The sequence below is a fragment of the Bison bison genome, unplaced genomic scaffold (assembly GCF_000754665.1).
Source record: "Bison bison bison isolate TAMUID 2011002044 unplaced genomic scaffold, Bison_UMD1.0 scf7180017864370, whole genome shotgun sequence".
Taxonomy (NCBI): Eukaryota; Metazoa; Chordata; class Mammalia; order Artiodactyla; family Bovidae; genus Bison; species Bison bison.
Window position 1 is genome coordinate 12,227,077 of NW_011494942.1, and position 18,899 is coordinate 12,245,975.

Below are 18,899 nucleotides of genomic sequence, written 5' to 3' on the forward strand. Positions count from 1 at the left end.
TTCACAGCTGCAGTACTACTGTTTATTCCTATGGTTTTTATTACTGTCCTCATTCCAGTAACTCTCAATAGATGAAATACCAAGAGGATGATAGGAGCAATTATAAGGGTAGCATCTGGATCCACGGATGGAGCATGCAATAAACTGTGTCTGATAACTGATTAACTGTATCAGGGAGGGAGGATTACAACTCTCACATTGTCACAAGATCTTAAAAGAGCTAGAGGAAATACATGTTCAAAACAAATTAGGACTTCTCTGATGGCACAGTGGATGAGAGTCTGCCTGCCAATGCAGGGGACATGGGTTCAATCCCTGGGCCAGGAGGATTCTAAAGCTGTGACTAAGCCCATGTACCACAACTGCTGAGTCTATGCTCTAGAGCCGGAGAGCCAGAACTTTGGTGCTCACAGTGCTGCAAGTACTGAAACCTGTGCTCAACAAGGGGCGAGGCCACCACAATGAGGAACCTGCACACCACAACTAAGAGTAGCTCCCACTCTTCAACTCTAGGAAAAGATGGCTAGAAGTAATGACCCAGCATAACCAAAAAATAAATTATATATCTCAGCTCTCCCACTCTTTTAAGAATTTATTTGAGCAAAAATCTCTTGGAATCTGGCAGCATGAAAGTGGAGGAACTTACTAAGCAAAAAAGCAAAGGAGGAAGCCATAAAGAAAAAGATGGGTAGATTTGGCTACTTAACATTTTTAATTATATTAAAGTCAAAAACACCATAAGCAATATGATCAAGTTGATAGCCAAAAATAAACGTTAGCAAACAATATGAATAGGGAATCTTAAAAAAATAAAAAGAAACACAAATGCCCAATAAACACATGAAAAATAAGTTCAAATTTACTAGTAACAAACATACATACAAAATCAAGTCAAGAAACTAAGCTGCAAATATTTTAAAAGGACAAGAACTTTGAGTGAGGATGAAAGATTTGAGAAGACATTCTCTGATGGAACTGCTAAGTCACTTCAGTTGTGTCCAACTCTGTGCGACCCCATAGACGGCAGCCCACCAGGCTCCCCCGTCCCTGGGATTCTCCAGGCAAGAACACTGGAGTGGGTTGCCATTTCCTTCTCCAATGCAGGAAAGTGAAAAGTGAAAGTGAAGTCGCTCAGTCGTGTCCGACTCCTAGCAACCCCATGGACTGCAGCCCACCAGGCTCCTCCATCCATGGGATTTTCCAGGCAAGAGTACTGGAGTGGGGTGCCATTGCCTTCTCCGATGATGGAACTAGTGACAGTGTAATTTCATACACCTTTTTATAGCATGAGCTGCATCAAAAATCTTAAAAATACTCATAGCTTTAGTGTGATAATTACACTTTTAGATTTAAGTATGTAAATATGTATAAAAATTTTATATATATAGTGTACAAAACTGTTCAATGTGCTATTTACTATGGCAAAAAGAACTGCTGCTGCTGCTGCTAAGTCGCTTCAGTCGTGTCCAACTCTGTGGGACCCCATAGACGGCAGCCCACTAGGCTCCCCCATCCTTGGGATTCTCCAGGCAAGAACACTGGAGTGGGTTGCCATTTCCCTCTCCAATGCATGAAAGTGAAAAGTGAAAGTGAAATCACTCAGTCGCGTCCAGACTCTTAGCAACCCCATGGACTGTAGCCCACCAGGTTCCTCCGTCCATGGGATTTTCCAGGCAAGAGTGCTGGAGTGGAGTGCCATTGCTTTCTCCGAGCAAAAAGAACTAAAACAGCCTAAATCCTCAACAATAAGGAAGTAATTAAATAAACTGTAATGCATCCATGTGATAGAATACTGTGTAGCCCATCAAAAATCATGCTTTAAAAGGCAACTGATTGATCAGGAAATGTTTATGAAAAGACAAAAAGCAATAAAAAAAATATATATAGTATAAGCTTTATTTGTTTTCTTTTTGATATGCATTCATGTTTATATGTCAGAAAGTTTGAAAGAACATTATCACAATGTTTAAAATAGATTATCTCCAGGTGATTGAATTAAAAATAATTTTCTCAGACTTCCCTGGTGGTCCAGTGGTAAAGAATCTGCCAATGCAGCGGACACTGGTTCTATCTCTGGTCTGGGAAAATTCTGCATGCCTCAGGGCAACTATGCCTGTGTGCCACAACTACTAATCTCATGTGCCACAACTACTGAAATCCACAAGCCCTAGAGCCTAGACTGCTACAAAGAGAAGCCACTGCAATAAGAAGCCCATGCACCGCAACTAGAGAGTTGCCTCCACTAGCCACAACTAGAAAAAGCCTGTGCACAGCAACAAAGACCCAGCACAACCAAATTTAATTAATTAATTTTTTAAAAAAGAATGATTTTCCGTCTTTTGTAAAATGTTCTATGAATGTATATAGCTTTTGATTAAGAAAATAATTTTTTTTTTAAAGATACTGTTCTGAAGGTTTTCTGGTAAAATCGTTCAGGGTAACAGTCCATCTTCCTGAGAATGACATGTTTTTCATGATGTAGTGCCCATACAGCTTTCCAGGTTCTTGGTGCAACTCAACTCCTGTGTGCTGGCCATGCTGAATTAGTTTCACTTCCCTGAACTAACCCTATTCTCCCTTCTCCACATTTTTGCATTGCAGTTCCCCGTACCTGCAGAAGACAGATGATGACAAATATGTCAGTAAGCAGAAAAGGATCTCATTACCTTGGCTCTGGAATACTGTAACAGCTTGGGAAGAGTATTGGCTGGGGTTCCTTGCTCATGTCAGAGTTCCACTGGCAATCTGTGAAGCAAATGAGCCCAGAAGCTTTGCAGATGAGATTTTATTCCTAAGAATTGAAACCAAAGACAGATCCAAGAAATAGATAACTAGAGCCTTAAGGACTGCTTAAAGTTTAGAAAAGAAAGGAAGGTGGTCAATTTATCTTAGATTTTTGACAAAATGCAAGATGCTGGGGAAGATTGAAGGCAGGAGAAGGGGACAACAGAGGATGAGATGGTTGGATGGCATCACTGACTCGATGCACATGAGTTTGAGCAAGCTCTGGGAGTTGGTGATGGACAGGGAAGCCTGGCTTGCTGCAGTCCATGGGGTCGAACAGAGTTGGAAACGACTGAGTGACTGAACTGAACTGAACTGAAGACATTTGGATGGAGATGGGAATAGGGTTTCAGGGGAAAGGCAGGAAAGGTTCTATATGAAGCTCTCCCATTTATCCTATCTCATTCTTTAAAAAAAAAATTTTTTTTTTTTTTAATTTCACTGCTCCAGGTCTTAGTTGCCGCATGCAGGATCTTCACTGTGGCTGTGGGATCTAGTTTACTGACCAGGGATCAAACCCAGGCTCCCTGAGTTGGAAGCATGGAGTCTTGGCCGCTCGACCACCAGGGAAGTTCCTATCCTATCTCATTCTAAACTTACCTTAGCTCTGTTTTTTTTTTTTTTTTGTATTTTTTAATACTTTTGTTTTTCCTGCTGGTTACATTCTTTGGACTCTGTTTATTAAATTAAATTCAATAAATGTTATTTACTAATTTATACAGAAATCATTATGCTAGGAAATTCATTCACTTAGTCTATAAATATGCATTCAGTGGCTTCTATGTGTCAGGCTAAATGCTAGGTGCTAGGTATTAGAAATATGGAAGCAATTAAAATATGTTTCCTGCTCACAAGTAGCTAATGGTGGTGAGTGAATGAGAGTCATGAATGGATAATTAAACCTCAATTTGTTAAGTGTAATAACAGAAGTACAAGGAACAATTGTGGTAAAGATTGGGAGCAATTAACTTACTCTAGGGTTTCAGGAAATGTATTATCAAAAAATAAACTGAGGTTTAAAGCTAAATGGGTGATCAACAAGGGAACAAAATCAAGGTAGGAATGAAGTGTGGGCTTTTCATACAGGAAAAGAGAATTAATGTGTCTTATATGATGTTCACAGGCATGTGAAACAGCAGAGCATCTATAGGGAATTGCAAGTAGTCTACTATAGCAAATGCTTACAGTATTTCAGCAGAGTCCTTGAAACAGTTTAGAAGTTAAATAAATTGTGACTGAATAGTTAATAAAGGTAGTTAAGGGTCTAGAATGTCAAGTTAAAGAACTGTTAAAGTTTTCTTTTTCTGAAAAAATGTCATTACAGATTAAACAAATTAAAATAGTACAAGATAGGCTATAAGTTGATTAAAAAAAAAGTGAAGCTGGATGATGTGTACATGAGTGTTCCCTATACTGTTCTCTTTACTTTTGTGTATATTTGAAACTTTTAATAATATAAAGCTTAACAGAACATACCAAAATTGTGTTTAAAATACAATGTTAGTTGCTCAGTTGTGTCCAACTCTTGTGATCCCATGGACTGTAGCCCATCAGGCTCCTCTGTCCATGGGATTCTTCAGGCAAGAATACTGGAGTGGGTTGCCATTTCTTTCTCCAGGGGATCTTCCCAACCCAAGGATCAAACCCAGGTCTCCTGCATTGCAGGCAGTCTCTTTACTGTTTGAGCCTCCTGGGAATAAGAGAAACATAATACTGGGTTCCTCCTCTTAAAACCATATAATCCAGTTGGGTATTCAAGAAAATCAATGAAAAAGCATGTGAAAAAAATGTCAAAATCACAAAAAGAGAGAGAAGGGAGTCCATGTGGACTCTAGTAATTTAAAAAATTTGCATGAAAATAGTAAAACATTTTACTAAAAAATGCTAAAGGAAATCAGGTTTCCTAAAGGAAACCTGACTATGCATTGAAAGGACTGATGCTGAAGCTGAAACGCCAGTACTTTGGCCAGCTGAAGCGAAGAACTGACTCATTAAAAAGACCCTGATGCTGGAAAAGATTGAAGGCAGGAGGAGAAGGGATGACAGAGGATGAGATGGTTTGATGGAATCACTGACTAAATGGACATGAGTTTGAGCAAGCCCTGGGAGTTGGTGATGGACAGGGAAACCTGGCGTGCTGCAGTCCATGGGGTCTCAAAGAGTCGGGCACAACTGAGCGACTGAACTGAACTGAGCAAAACTTTAAAAGATAGAGTATGAATTAAATAACAGCAAAGAAATTGTTTTGATAAAACCTTTGTCGCTCAGTAATTTCTAACACTTTGGACCCCATGGACTGTAGCCCGCCAGGTTCCTCTGACCACAGAATTCTCCAGGCAAGAGTACTAGAGTGGGTTGCCATACCCTACTCTGGGGAACCTTCCTGACCCAGGGGTTGAATCTGAGTCACCCACATTGCATGCAGATTCTTTACCATCTGAGCCACCAGGAATGGTTGTCAACTGGAGGCAATTTTGCCCCACACTTCCCAGGAGATATTTGGGACTATCTGGAGATATTCTGGGTTGTTACGACTGGGGAATGGGGAGGGCGTTGCTACCATCATCTCAAGCATAGAGGACAGGGATGCTGGCAAACATCCTACAATGCCCAGGACAGCAGCCCTAGGACAAAGAATAATCAACCCCAAATGTCAATAGAGGTGTTGCTGAGACATCCTGAGCTACATATCTAAGACTGTATTAGGCTGAGGAGTTATTACCTGAAGTTCACAGCTTCAAGAGATTCATAAATCCCTTGCTGCTGCTGTTGCTAAGTTGCTTCAGTCGTGTCCGACTCTGCAACCCCATAGATGGCAGCCCACCAGGCTCCCCCGTCCCTGGGATTCTCCAGGCAAGAACACTGGAGTGGGTTGCCATTTCCTTCTCCAATGCATGAAAATGAAAAGTGAAAGTGAAGTCGCTCAGTCGTGTCCAACTGCAGCCCACCTGACTCCTCCATCCATGGGATTTTCCAGGCAAGATGACTGGAGTGAGTTGCCATTGCCTTCTCTGGCATAAATCCCTTAAATGTACGCAAAATTTTGAGAGCCTGATCTGGGGAAAAGGCCACAGTTTTCATCTAATTCTTAAGGGTTCTGTGGCCAGAAGAGGCTGAAGAAGCCTGGGAAAAACAAGGGTTTTCAGAAGCTGTGGCTGAAAAATCTGAAGTGATTATTTCATTCAGAAAATGACTGCAAGATGAGGAGATCGGTTTACTAGAGCCAGGTTATGGTCGACCTTGAAACCCAAGCAGAAAGGGCTTGACAGCAACCTAAGATCTCTTTCTTACAGTTTCCAGTAACTCCAGAGAAATCTTAGGTTGATACTCAGCCCTTTCTGCTTAGGTTTAACTGCGAACCCCTTCTCCTTGTGAGCCCCTGACTTATTCATCTTTGCAAACTCAGCACCCCTGACATACTTCCTGGCACATGGCAGGCATTCAGTAATGCACACTCTCAGCTGTGGCCGAGTGGAGAGGGTCACAAGCTTAACCCACATTGCAGTTAAGACAAACTGGAATTCTCTCTCATTTATCCCATGAATTGGGGAAACCAGGAGAGGTTCCTAATCAGGTCCCAGCAGGTTTGTCCATTGTTTGGAGATGGGGGTTGGGTGTGGGGGTGAAACAGAAGGTTGGAATAGATCCAACAAGCCAAGCTCCCAGTGGATAGTTTTCTCAACCCACCCCCAGCCCTGGGAGATTATCCCCAGGGATAATCTGCCTGAGGAGCAGGATCTGGGAGTTTGTCATTAGCTGATTCCAGCCCCATTTCTTTCCAGACTATCCCCAGGCTAACTTCCCTTAAATACCAAGTTTCTAGTATCACTCTTCAGACTGATACCCTTAGGATGCCCGAGTGTAAGCTTAAATTGCACAGTTTATCATTTTTATTTATTTATTTATTTTTTATCATTTTTAAAATTGAACTTGCCCCACCTCTGCACCTGGCTTATTTTCTAGGAACCTCTTCTCTTCCAACTACACAGTGAGACTTCCACTCTCCTCTCCACTAAACCTGATCTGTTCCTTACCGAGGTCGCTAACACACAAACTGCTTATCCGTGACCTAGCTCATCTTCCTCCTCTCGCTTTTGCCCATAAGACCTCTCTTGTTCGTACTCTCAACACAGACATTACAGCTCCCTTTAGTACTTGTTTTGGATGCTTTCCATCTCATGTATGTCAACTTCCCCAGCACACCCATAGTTAAATACGCCTCCAGCCTCCACTTGACTAAGGCACTCTGCACCCAAATGCAACAGAGGGGCACCTGAACCAAGTCCGTCCTGATCGCTTGCTGAATTTTAATTCATATTTCTTAAAATGAAAATCGGTATCATGACTCGCAAGTATTCTTTAGCTGCTTGCTGTGTATGGGAAATAGATGGGGAAACAGTGGAAACAATGTCAGACTTTATTTTTCTGGGCTCCAAAATCACTGCAGATGGTGACTGCAGCCATGAAATTAAAAGACGCTTACTCCTTGGAAGGAAAGTTATGACCAACCTAGATAGCATATTGAAAAGCAGAGACATTACTTTGCCAACAAAGGTTCATCTAGTCAAGGCTATGGTTTTTTCAGTGGTCATGTATGGATGTGAAAGTTTGACTCTAAAGAAAGCTGAGCACCGAAGAATTGATGCTTTTGAACTGTGGTGTAGGAGAAGGCTCTTGAGAGTCCCTTGGACTGCAAGGAGATTCAACCAGTCCATTCTGAAGGAGATCAGCCCTGGGATTTCTTTGGAAGGAATGATGCTAAAGCTGAAACTCCAGTACTTTGGCCACCTCATGCGAAGAGTTGACTCATTGGAAAAGACTCTGATGCTGGGAGGGATTGGGGGCAGGAGGAGAAGGGGACGACAGAGGATGAGATGGCTGGATGGCATCACTGACTCGATGGACGTGAGTCTGGGTGAACTCCGGGAGTTGGTGATGGACAGGGAGGCCTGGCGTGCTGTGATTCATGGGGTCGCAAAGAGTCGGACACGACTGAGCGACTGATCTGATCTGATCTGACTGATCTGATCTGTGTATGTTTGTGGTCACCTAGAAAGCTAAAGCAACGTAAAATAGGTAAAGTATTTAAGGCAATGTTTAAGAATGGATACAAAGGAGGGTAAGGAAAATTACATTTAAAAACCCCACAATCGAACAATCTCTGTATAGTGTTTAACACTTAAGTCATGAGAAAACATGTGGCCTCCAAAACCGAGACTCGCGACAACCCACTGACTACAGACAATGGCACAGCAGGGTTATCCTAAGTGGAGTTCAGTTCAGTTCAGTTCAGTAGCTTAGTCATGTCCGACTCTTTGCGACCCCATGGACTGCAGCACGCCAGGTCCCCCCGTTCATTACCAACTCCCAGAGTTCACCCAAACTCACGTCCATTGAGTCGGTGATGCCATCCAACCATCTCATCCTCTGTCGTCCCCTTCTCCTCCCGCCTTCAATCTTGCCCAGCATCAGGGTCTTTTCTAGTGACTCAGCTCTTCACATCAGGTGGCCAAAGTATTGGAGTTTCAGCTTCAATATCAGTCCGTCCAATGAATATTCAGGACTGATTTCCTTTAGGACGGACTGGTTGGATCTCCTTGCAGTCCAAGGGACTCTCAAGAGTCTTCTCCAATGCCACAGTTCAAAAGCATCAATTCATCGGCGCTCAGCTTTATAGTCCAACTCTCAAATCCATACACTGGAAAACCCATAGCCTTAACTAGACGGACCTTTGTTGGCAAAGTAATGTTTCTGCTTTTTTATATGCTGTATAGGTTGGTCATAACTTTCTCCCCAGGAGTAAGCGTCTTTTAATTTCTAGGCTGCGTCTCTTAATTTCAAGTGGAGTTAGTCTCAACAAAATTAAGGCTCGGGAAAGCCCCGCCCCTTCGCTACGGGGTTTGGGTTTTGGCTTGACTCCACCCCCTCCAAGAACGCAGCCGTGTGATTGGCCATGACTGTCCAATTGCGTAGGAGAAGCGGCTTTCACGTCTCTTTGTTTGCGGGAGGAACATGGCGGATCGGCTCACGCAGCTGCAGGACGCTGTGAACTCGGTGAGCAATTGCACTCGATTAATTCCGTCGTCTTCCTTGCCGAGAGAAAGCATAGCGGAGAAAGAGGTGTGAGGGACGAAACTCGGAAGTGGGAAGTGGACTGAGGCTGGGCTTCAGCAACAAGCGCTGGGGTTGGCTGGAGGCGGCGCCTCCGTCTGGAAGGTCTGAGGCGGCTGCGGGGCCGGGCGGGAGCCAGCGGCCTCTTCGCCTGCCAAGTAGGGGCTCTCACTGCGTGGACTGTCAGGGTTCACCGGCTTGCCTTGTTCTCTGGGGCCGGTTTTATTTTCTTGTCAGTGGTGCTTATGGATCTTTCCTTTTTTTTTTTTTTTGCCGGAAGGAGAGAGGAAGCGGAAGCTTTTTTTCCCTTATGAATTTTAACCCACCGAGATAAATCCGTGTTCTTAATGATTGGATCTTTGTCATTACATGTTAGCCGAGAGTATTCTTTGGCTATAATTTTCAGATTGGGGCTGTAGTGATACTAATGTGAAAAGTTTTGTTTCATCCTAGTTGGTTCCATCTCTCGGCCGCACCCCCAGCTAGTCAGTTTAAGGGAAACTGACATCTTTATAATAGTGAATCTTACGGTCTTTGTATATCTTTAAGATTTTTAAAACATCTGCCAATGAGTCTCCTCCCTATGAAAGGGCAGGTATTGTAAGTAGCCCCCCTTACTTCGATCTCTCTGGTTATTTTTCCTGTTGTTTATGTCTACATGGAAAGTATATGCAAACCAAAGCATTCATATACTTATTACCATTAAGAGCTAAATTGTTTTTCATTGGTAGTTACACTTCTGTCATTCTGTTTATAATTTGATGTCCCAGGTTAGATACCTGTAGATGTTGGCTGGAAAGTCAAACTAGTCTCTTGACCCTAGGCTCTTGCCAGTTTTTTCTCACTGGAAGCTAATAAGTTGGTATTCTTGTTATCACTCAGTGTTTGTACACTTGAAGAATGTGAATCTGCCTGTGAGAAATGGATCTATTTTGTATAAGGGCCAGCCTCTAAATGTTGATAAATTCACCAAGATGAATTCTACCTTTGGTGACTTGCCTGGGCTTCCAACCAGTCTCCCTTGGGGAGATACTTCTTTGAGGCTTTACAAAATTAAATTGTAATGTGTGCTGGATACAAACATTATTTTAGGGGAAATGTTGCATGTTCATATATGTTTCATAGCCAGAAGGATAGTAAGGACAAAGTGAATATGGCCCTTAACGCCATGGTTGATTATTGGATTTTGGAGGAAAGCCTCTAGGTTATCTGGTATGGTTGCCTGGTATATATAAACACTGTCATGGTTACATAGAGTTACTCCTTGAGGAGTTTACAGTCTGGTTAGAAAGACTTCATATACTCGAAACATTTAAATAGTGCAAAAGCAGTATGCGGTTAGGAGTTGTAATTAATCTAGTGTTTTCAGCTGTAGGCAGAATTTTCTGGCTCTAGAAATACCACTGCATTCTCTACAGGGTCTGAGCATCCCACCAGCCACATCAGAGCAGTAAGTTTCCAACATCATATAAGGACACCTCTTTTTTAAAACCCATGGTTACCTAATCTTAACAGATTGAAAACCACAATCACACAAAACTAACCAAACTGATCACATGAATCACAGCCTTGTCTAACTCAATGAAACTATGAGCCATGCCATGTAGGGCCACCTAAGATGGATGGGTCATGGTGTGGAGTTCCCACTGGAAAAGGGAATGGCAAACTATTTCAGTATTCTTGCCTTGAGAACCCCATGAACAGTATGAAAAGACAAAAAATAGAACACTGAAAGAAGAACTCCCCAGGTTGGTAGATGCCCAATATGCTGCTGAAGAGAGTGGAGAAATAACTCCAAAAGGAACGAAGAGAGGGAGCCAAAGCAAAAACAATGCCCAGTTGTGGATGTGACTGGTGATGGAAGTATAGTCTGATGCTGTAAAGAACAATATTGCATAGGAACCTGGAATGTTAGGTTAAATAGAGTCTGAAATGCAGTACTTGGGTGCAGTCTCAAAAACAACAGAATGAGCTCTGTTCGTTTCCAAGGCAAACCATTCAATAACAGAGTAAACCAAATCTGTGCCGCAACCGTTAATGCCGAAGAAGCTGAACGGTTCTGTGATGACATACAAGACCTTGTAGAACTAACACCAAAAAACGATGTCCCTTTCATCATAGGGGACTGGAACGCAAAAGTAGGAAGTCAAGAGACACCTGGAGTGACAGGCAAGTTTGGCCTTGGAGTACAAAATGAAGTAGGGCAAAGGCAAACAGAGTTTTGCCAAGAGAACACGCTGGTCATAGCAAGCCCCCTCTTCCTACAACATAAGAGACGACTCCACACATGGACATCACCAGATGGTCAATACTGAAATTAGTTTGATGATATTCTTTGCAGCCAAAGAGGGAGAAGCTCTATACAATCAGCAAAAATAAGACAAGGAGCTGACTGTGGCTCAGGTCATGAACTTATGTAAAATTCAGACTTAAATTGAAGAAAGTAGGGAAAACCACTAGACCATTCAGGTATGACCTAAATTAAACCCCTTATGATTATACAGTGGAAGTGACATAGATTCAAGGGATTAGATTTGATAGAGTACCTGAAGAACTATGGATGGAGGTTCATGACATTGTACAGGATGCAGTGATCAAGACCAGCCCCAAGAAAAACTAATGCAAAAAGGCAAAATGGTTGTCTGAGGAGGCCTTACAAATAGCTGAGAAAAGAAGAGAAACTAAAGGCAAAGGAGAAAAAGAAAGATACACCCATCTGAATGCAGCATCCCAAAGAATAGCACAGACAGATAAGAAAGCCTTTCCTCAGCGATCAATGCAAAGAAATAGAGGAAAACAATAGAATGGGAAAGACTAGAGATCTCTTCAAGAAAATTAGAGACACCGAGGGAACATTTCATGCAAAGATGGGCACAATAAAGGACAGAAATGATATGGACCTAACAGAAGCAAGAGATATTAAGAAGAGGTGGCAAGAATCACAGAAGAACTATACAAAAAAGATCTTTATGACCCAGATAATCATGATGGTGTGATCACTCACCTAGAGCCAGACATCCTGGAATGCAAAGTCAAGTGAGCCTTAGGAAGCATCACTACAAAAAAAGCTAGTGGAGGTGATAGAATTCCAGTTGATCTATTTCAAATCCTAAAAGATGATGCTGTGAAAGTGCTGCACTCAGTATGCCAGCAAATCTGCAAAACTCAGCAGTGGCCACAGGACTAGGAAAGGTCAGTTTTCATTCCAAACCCAAAGAAAGGCAATGCCAAAGAATGTTCAGACTACTGCACAGTAGCACTTATCTCACATGCTAGCAAAGTAATGTTCAGAATTCTACAAGTCAGGCTTCAATAGTACGTGAGCAGTGAACTTCCAAATGTTCAAGCTGGATTTAGAAAAGGCAGAGGAACCCAAGATCAAATTGCCAACATTCGCTGAATCACTGAAAAAGCAAGAGAGTTCCAGGAAAACATCTACTTCTGCTTTATTGACTACACCAAAGCCTTTGACTGTGTGGATCACAGCAAACTGGAAAATTCTTCAAGAGATGGGAATACCAGACAACCTGACCTACCTCCTGAGAAATCTGTGTGCTTATCAAGAAGCAGCAGTTAGAACTGGACATGGAACAACAGACTGGTTCCAAATCGGGAAAGGAGTACGTCAAGGCTGTATATTGTCACCCTGTTTATTTAACTTACATACAGAGAACACCATGAGAAATGCTGGGCTGGAAGAAGCACAAGCTGGAATCAAGATTGCTGGGTTATCAATAACCTCAGATATGCAGATGACACCACCCTTATGGCAGAAAGGAAGAGAAAATAAAGAGCTTCTTGATAAAATGAAAGAGGAGAGGAAAAAGCTGGCTTAAAACTTAACATTCAACAAACTAAGACTATGGCATTTAGGGGAAACAGTGGAAACAGTGAGAGAATATTTTCTTGAGCTCCAAAATCACTGCATATGGTGATTGAAACCATGAAATTAAAAGGTGGTTGCTGCTTTCAAGAAAAGCTATGACCAACCTAGACAGCATATTAAAAAGCAGAGACATTACTTTGCCAACAAAGGTCCATCTAGTGAAGGACCATTTTTTTTTCCAGTAGTCGTGTACGGATGTGACAGTTGGACTGTAAATAAAGCTGAGTGCTGAAGAATTGATGATTTTGAACTGTGGTGTTGGAGAAGACTCTTGAGAGTCCCTTGGACTGAGGAGATCCAACCAGTCCATCCTAAAGAAAATCAGTCCTGAATATTCATTGGAAGGACTGATGCTGAAGCTGAAGCTCCAGTCCTTTGGCCACCTGATGTGAAGAACTGAGTCACTAGAAAAGACCCTGATTCTGGGCAAGATTGAAGGCGGGAGGAGAAGGGGATGACAGAGGATGAGATTGTTGGATGGCATCACCAACATGAGTTTGAGTAAACTCCGGGAGTTGGTTATGAACAGGGAGGCCTGGTGTGCCGCAGTGCATGGGGTTGAAAAGAATCAGATACCACTGAGCGACTGAACTGAACTTTCGGCTGTAAGTGCTGAAGTGGACTGTTGAGTGATATTAACTAAAGTAGAGGGAATCTTTTTAGGATTTATCTGAAGCATAATTATTTGTAAAATCTTTAAAATAAAGTTATTTTACCCTCTGAGAACTCCATGAGAGCAAACTGTCTTGTTCACTTTATCACTATAATGTTTATACAGTTATATATACAGTGCTGCTTATAGAGCTGATTTTTTTAAAGTTTTTTTTCCTTTAAGATTTATTTATTATTTATTTACATATGGCCGCACTAGGTCTTTACCAGTGTGCACAGGCTTTCTCTTGATGCACTGAGTGGAGGCTGTGGGCAGGGTGTGGCGTGGTGCCCGGGCTTCTCATTGCAGTGGTTTCTCTTGCTGTTTAGGTAAGTGGGCTTCCCAGTAGTTGCGGGTCAGGGACTCTAGAGTGCTGGCTCAGTAGTTTTGGTGCAGGAGTTTAGTTGCCCTGTGGCATGTGGAATCTTCTCAGACCAGGGATTGAACTTGTGTCCCCTGCATTGACAGATGGATTCATTACTACTGAGCCACCAGGGAAGTCCCTAGAATTATTTTGATAAATATTTGTTGAGTAAATGGACTTTGAGAGCTTCATATGTACAGAACAAACAGGCATTGTATTTAACCTAATGTGAGAATGTTCTCAGTTAACAAACTCCAGTTACCAGAATCAGAATCTATATTTGTACAGGCTCAGAGCACTTACTGCCACCCAATACCTTTGCAAAAATGTGAACAAAAGCAGTGTAGTCAGGAATGAATTTTCACTAGTCAGGCATATATAAAGGAGTAGTAGATAATGACCACTCCAGTACTCTTGTCTGGAAAATCCCATGGATGGAGAAGCCTGGTAGGCTACAGTCCATGGGGTCGTGAAGAGTCAGACACAACTGAGTGACTTCACTCTCACTTTTCACTTTTATGTATTGGAGAAGGAAATGGCAACCCACTCCAGTGTTCTTGCCTGGAGAATCCCAGGGAGGGGGGAGCCTGGTGGGCTGCCGTCTATGGGGTCGCACAGAGTCAGACATGACTGAAGCGACTTAGTAGCAGCAGTAGATAATGAACAAGTAGGGTTGAGTTCGATTATTGAAAGCTTTGAAATAGCCTGAAGATTTGGAGATTTATCTTGAAAACCATGCTGGGGCGAGCTCAGAATTTTGGAGCAGAGTAAAATAACCTAGAAAATAATAAGGAGCTACTGTAAACAGTTCTTGTGTGAAGTAATTAGTTTCACTAACAGCATCAGTGATAGTAGAAGGAAAAGGAAAAGATTTGTAGTAACATTAGCAGGATTTGAAGATGAAAGTTAAGAGTCTGAAGGTATACTGGTTGACTGGAAGATTCTCAATACAAATTAGATACTAAAGGAAATAGTTGACTTTTGAGTTCTGTCATTCAAATAATGGCAGTGAAACTTAGTGGAAACGCTGATTCACTGATTGGAGACAAAAAGTTGCAGTTTGAGTGGTCAGGACTATGGAGAGAAGTTGGTGGGGAGGATAGGAGTCTTAGGTTTGGAGATGGTAATGTTAACAAAGTTAAGTTTGTTTGCTGGATCCACATCTGGCCAAAGGCTGAGACATCGTTTTGCAGCCAGAGAAGGGGTTTATTTATTCGGGAAGTAGCCGAGTGACAAGATAGGAGGGCAGATCTCAGATTGCTTCCCAGAAGGTGAGAGACTTGAGATTTGGAGGACTTGCCTGGTGGTCCAGTGGTTAAGATTCTGCACTTCCAATGCAGGGCGTATGGGTTTGATCCCTGGTCAGGGAACTAAGATCCCACATGCCTCTTGGCCGGGGGTGGGGGGTGGAGGTGGGAAACAAATAGAAAATAAAGAAGCTTGAGATTTTATGGGATAAAGAAGTAGGGTGGCCTCAGGCATGGGGTAAGATGATTGGAGGTAGGGAGAAGGTAATCAGTATTCTGCACAGGAGCAGTTCTTGGGGCTTCCCGTAGTAGCTCAGATGGTAAAGAATTTGCCTGCAATGCAGGAGACCCAGGTAGGGTCATTGTTCCCAACTGTTCTTAACTGGTCTGAACTGGGCAGGACTTTACTCCAAATTTTTCAAATTTTTGAAAAACAGCTTAAGTCCCTTTTACTATAGTGACCCACACATCAGGAGCATTATCTGTTGGGGGTGGTAAGAAGTCTGGCGCTGTATTACGCGGGCTGTGTGAAGCTTGGAAGGTATGCAATTAGGGAAAGAAAGCTAAAGCAAACATAATCATTAGAGGCAGGTTACAAACAAAGGGTTTTGTCACAAGCTGTTTCCTTACCTGCTGTTCTGTAAGACGTACTCCAGTCTTTCATTTAAGGTGCCAGCTTCCATTTAACCCCATGGGACACAGTTTCAGTAAGTAAGGACTTGGTATTCTCAGTCTTCGAACTGCTTGAGAAATACTTTTAGAGCACTAGAAGTTTTGATTCCTGGAGAAAAACATTTCAGACATACTTAAGGTGCAGTCTTTTCCCACCACTGTTTCTTTCTACTTGTAATTACTCTGGTTTCAGAAAAGGGGTCATAATACTTTGTATATGAGTCACATTTAAAAATTTAGCCTGGGGCCATTCTGAGATGTTTGCCTGTCAGTTCAGTTCAGTTCAGTCGCTCAGTCGTGTCTGACTCTTTGCAACCCCATGAACCGCAGCACTCCAGGCCTCCCCGTCCATCACCAACTCCTGGAGTCACCCAAACCCATGTCCATCAAGCTGGTGTCAGATGTGCTCTTTTCCACCACTGCTCCCCCAAAGTATTTACTTGTGCTTGCAGAAAGTACTGGCATATATTTCTTTTATCATTCTGTTACCTTGGGAAGAAAAGAAAGATTATTTTGTTTTTCTTTTTAACTGTCTAAACTAAATTGATACCAAACATAGTTTCTTTAGGGCTTCCCAGGTGCACAGCGGTAAAGAATCTGCTTGCCAGTGCAAGAGACACAGGAGACTGGGGTTCCATCCCAGGGTAGGGAAGATCCCCGGGAGGAGGAAATAGCAACTGACTCCAGTATTCCTGCCTGAGAAAAGCCCGTGGACAAAGGAGCCATGGGTTTGCAAAGAGTTGGACGTGACTGAGCCACTGAGAATTTAGTTTCTTTGCATGATTAAAATGTTTATGAATCAGCTATACCCCAGTACAAAATAAAAAAAAATTTTTTAATTAAAAAACAAAAACGTTTAATCATTGTTAGTAATTGGTTTCTGTTATCCAGAATGACTCCTTTCTGTTTTATTTATTTTTGCTCAGAGAACATTATAGAAACATTGCTGCCGCTGTTACCAATAAAATCCTTAAGGAGGATAAATCCATTCTAACTTGGCCACCTTTCCTTTGCCTCCAGCTTGCAGATCAGTTTTGTAATGCCATTGGAGTGCTGCAGCAGTGTGGCCCTCCTGCCTCCTTTAGTAATATTCAGACAGCCATTAACAAAGATCAGCCGGCTAACCCTACAGAAGGTAAATAGATTTTCTTGGCTTCTCTTAGTTTGACTTTCACATTACCTGTAATACCTTAAAATCAGATTTATTGAAAGATTCAACTTACTTTTGGCTTTCTAAAAATGTTATTGTTTGAGAATATTACAAGTTTGTCATAAAAGAAATGAATTCATTACAGTAAATTTACATAACAACTCGTAATTCTTTTCATGTGAAATAACAGATTTTTTTACTCCTCTAAAGGGGAATTGTGTGAATTTAGCTGAATTTTTACTTGTGGGACCTTAATAAAAATAGCATCCAATTTACAAATTCCTTTATTCAAGGGACCACTATATTGCCATAATAATGAAATGATAATACATTATGCTTAAGTTTTAATTTGAGTTAACATTAAAGCTAATTATCAGACATAGAATTGATGTGTTAAAATTATACTTTTATCATTAGAAGCCTAATACAGAAAAAGTAATGAAGTTTTCAAGGTTTCATTAAACTTTAATTTCTCTTTCTGAAAACTTGAGATTCTCTAATGTCCTCAGTGAGTGCTATCTTTTTCTAGAATATGCCCAGCTTTTTGCAGCGCTGATTGCACGAACAGCAAAAGACATTGATGTTCTGATAGATTCCTTACCCAGTGAAGAATCTACAGCTGCTTTACAGGTAGAAATCTCTTTTCCTTTGAGAATTTTACGAATAGAATTTTGAATTCAAGGAAATAGATTTAGTACCTTATATTACAATATTCAAAGTTACTCTTAATTTTAAAATGGGAGTTTTATTGTAAATTACTGCAGCCTATTTAAGACTGTGCTGAAAATATATAGTTGTCCAGTTTTGACTTACAAGGAAACTTGCCATTTTCCTCAGTCGGATTCTTTTCCTTGCCAATAGTGACAAGACAGGGACCATTCTGGATATGGAGTAGAATAGCAGTGTCTGAAAGCAATGTGGAAAGGAGTCTCATGTAGCCATCCAGAGATCTGTAATTGAAAAGTCATCTTTTAAATAATTCATACAGGGAGGACGCTCAAGTAATATCTGATCTTAGGATTTCTGCCACTGGCAAAAAAATCTCATCACAGTGGTCGCATAGTCATCAGATTTAAAAGGAAATACGTGCGCTGCGATTTGTTTCCTCCTCAACATTTATCAGTTTCCCAGGTTTTTCATTTCTCAAACTATTCTTAAATTTGTGTTTTCTCACAAAGGCTGCTAGCTTATATAAGCTGGAAGAGGAAAACCACGAGGCTGCTACCAGTCTGGAGGATGTTGTCTACCGAGGGGACATGCTTCTGGAAAAGATACAGAGCGCACTTGCTGATATTGCACAGTCCCAGCTGAAGACCAGAAGCGGCACCCATAGCCAGTCTCTTCCAGACTCATAGCACCAGTGAACACATACTGCGGGTGAGGAAAGGACTGTTGCAATGCCAGTAAGAATTCTGCCTCAGATTAAGGTGTAAACCTTACCAGCAGTTCCAGAAACATTGAGCACTATGACACATGTTATCTTTTCAGCTATTTTAAGTAGTTTTCTGTTTTCACTCTTAATAAATAAGCTTGTAAAATCATGAATGAACCAGCTTTAAAAAACTGTCACTATACAACTATTTTTTATTATCTGAGTGAAATTATTGAGGCCAGTGTTGCATTAATGTTCATAATATAATTAATAAACAGCTGTACTATAAAATTCTGTTGTGACATAATCTCTGTCTTTATTTTTGTCATGTTTCTGCAGTCTTTACAAATCAAAACATCCCTCAAGAGGTGGTAAACGCAGAGAGCATGGACTTTTGAATTTAGGTTGACATCCCTCTACCTCTTTAATGGCGACATGGTATAAATTTAGAACTTGAGCAAGAAATGACTCTGAAACTACCTTGCTTTTTAAGAAACAAAGTTAATATGGCTAGATATTAGGTCACTTTTGGAGGCTTTTTCCTCTTTTCCTAGAACCTCAAACCCCATTCTAGTTTATCTCCACATTTGTTTCTAATAAGAAATTGTCTCTGTGTAATTCTCATGCTATTATGAGAAGAATTTTCTTCATTCTCAACTTT

At 41.5% G+C, this 18,899-nt stretch overlaps 1 protein-coding gene across 1 annotated transcript; it reads left to right on the forward strand.

Annotated features, from left to right (window-relative positions):
• The first annotated feature begins 8,763 nt into the window (after positions 1 to 8,763).
• On the forward strand, positions 8,764 to 18,529 carry MED21 (mediator complex subunit 21). The gene is made up of 4 exons (XM_010856013.1): positions 8,764 to 8,838; positions 16,737 to 16,851; positions 17,396 to 17,496; positions 18,045 to 18,529. The coding sequence occupies exons 1-4, from the start codon at positions 8,797 to 8,799 to the stop codon at positions 18,219 to 18,221; spliced, it is 435 nt and encodes a 144-aa protein (XP_010854315.1). The 5' UTR covers positions 8,764 to 8,796; the 3' UTR covers positions 18,222 to 18,529.
• Positions 18,530 to 18,899: the final 370 nt, after the last annotated feature.

Bases quoted from the DNA above. Each gene is read 5' to 3' on its own strand.
- MED21 (XM_010856013.1), top strand. From the start codon at position 8,797: ATGGCGGATCGGCTCACGCAGCTGCAGGACGCTGTGAACTCG. The intron at 8,839-16,736 runs GTGAGCAATTGC...CTTTGCCTCCAG, and splicing joins TGCAGGACGCTGTGAACTCG to CTTGCAGATCAGTTTTGTAA. The intron at 16,852-17,395 runs GTAAATAGATTT...ATCTTTTTCTAG, and splicing joins GCCGGCTAACCCTACAGAAG to AATATGCCCAGCTTTTTGCA.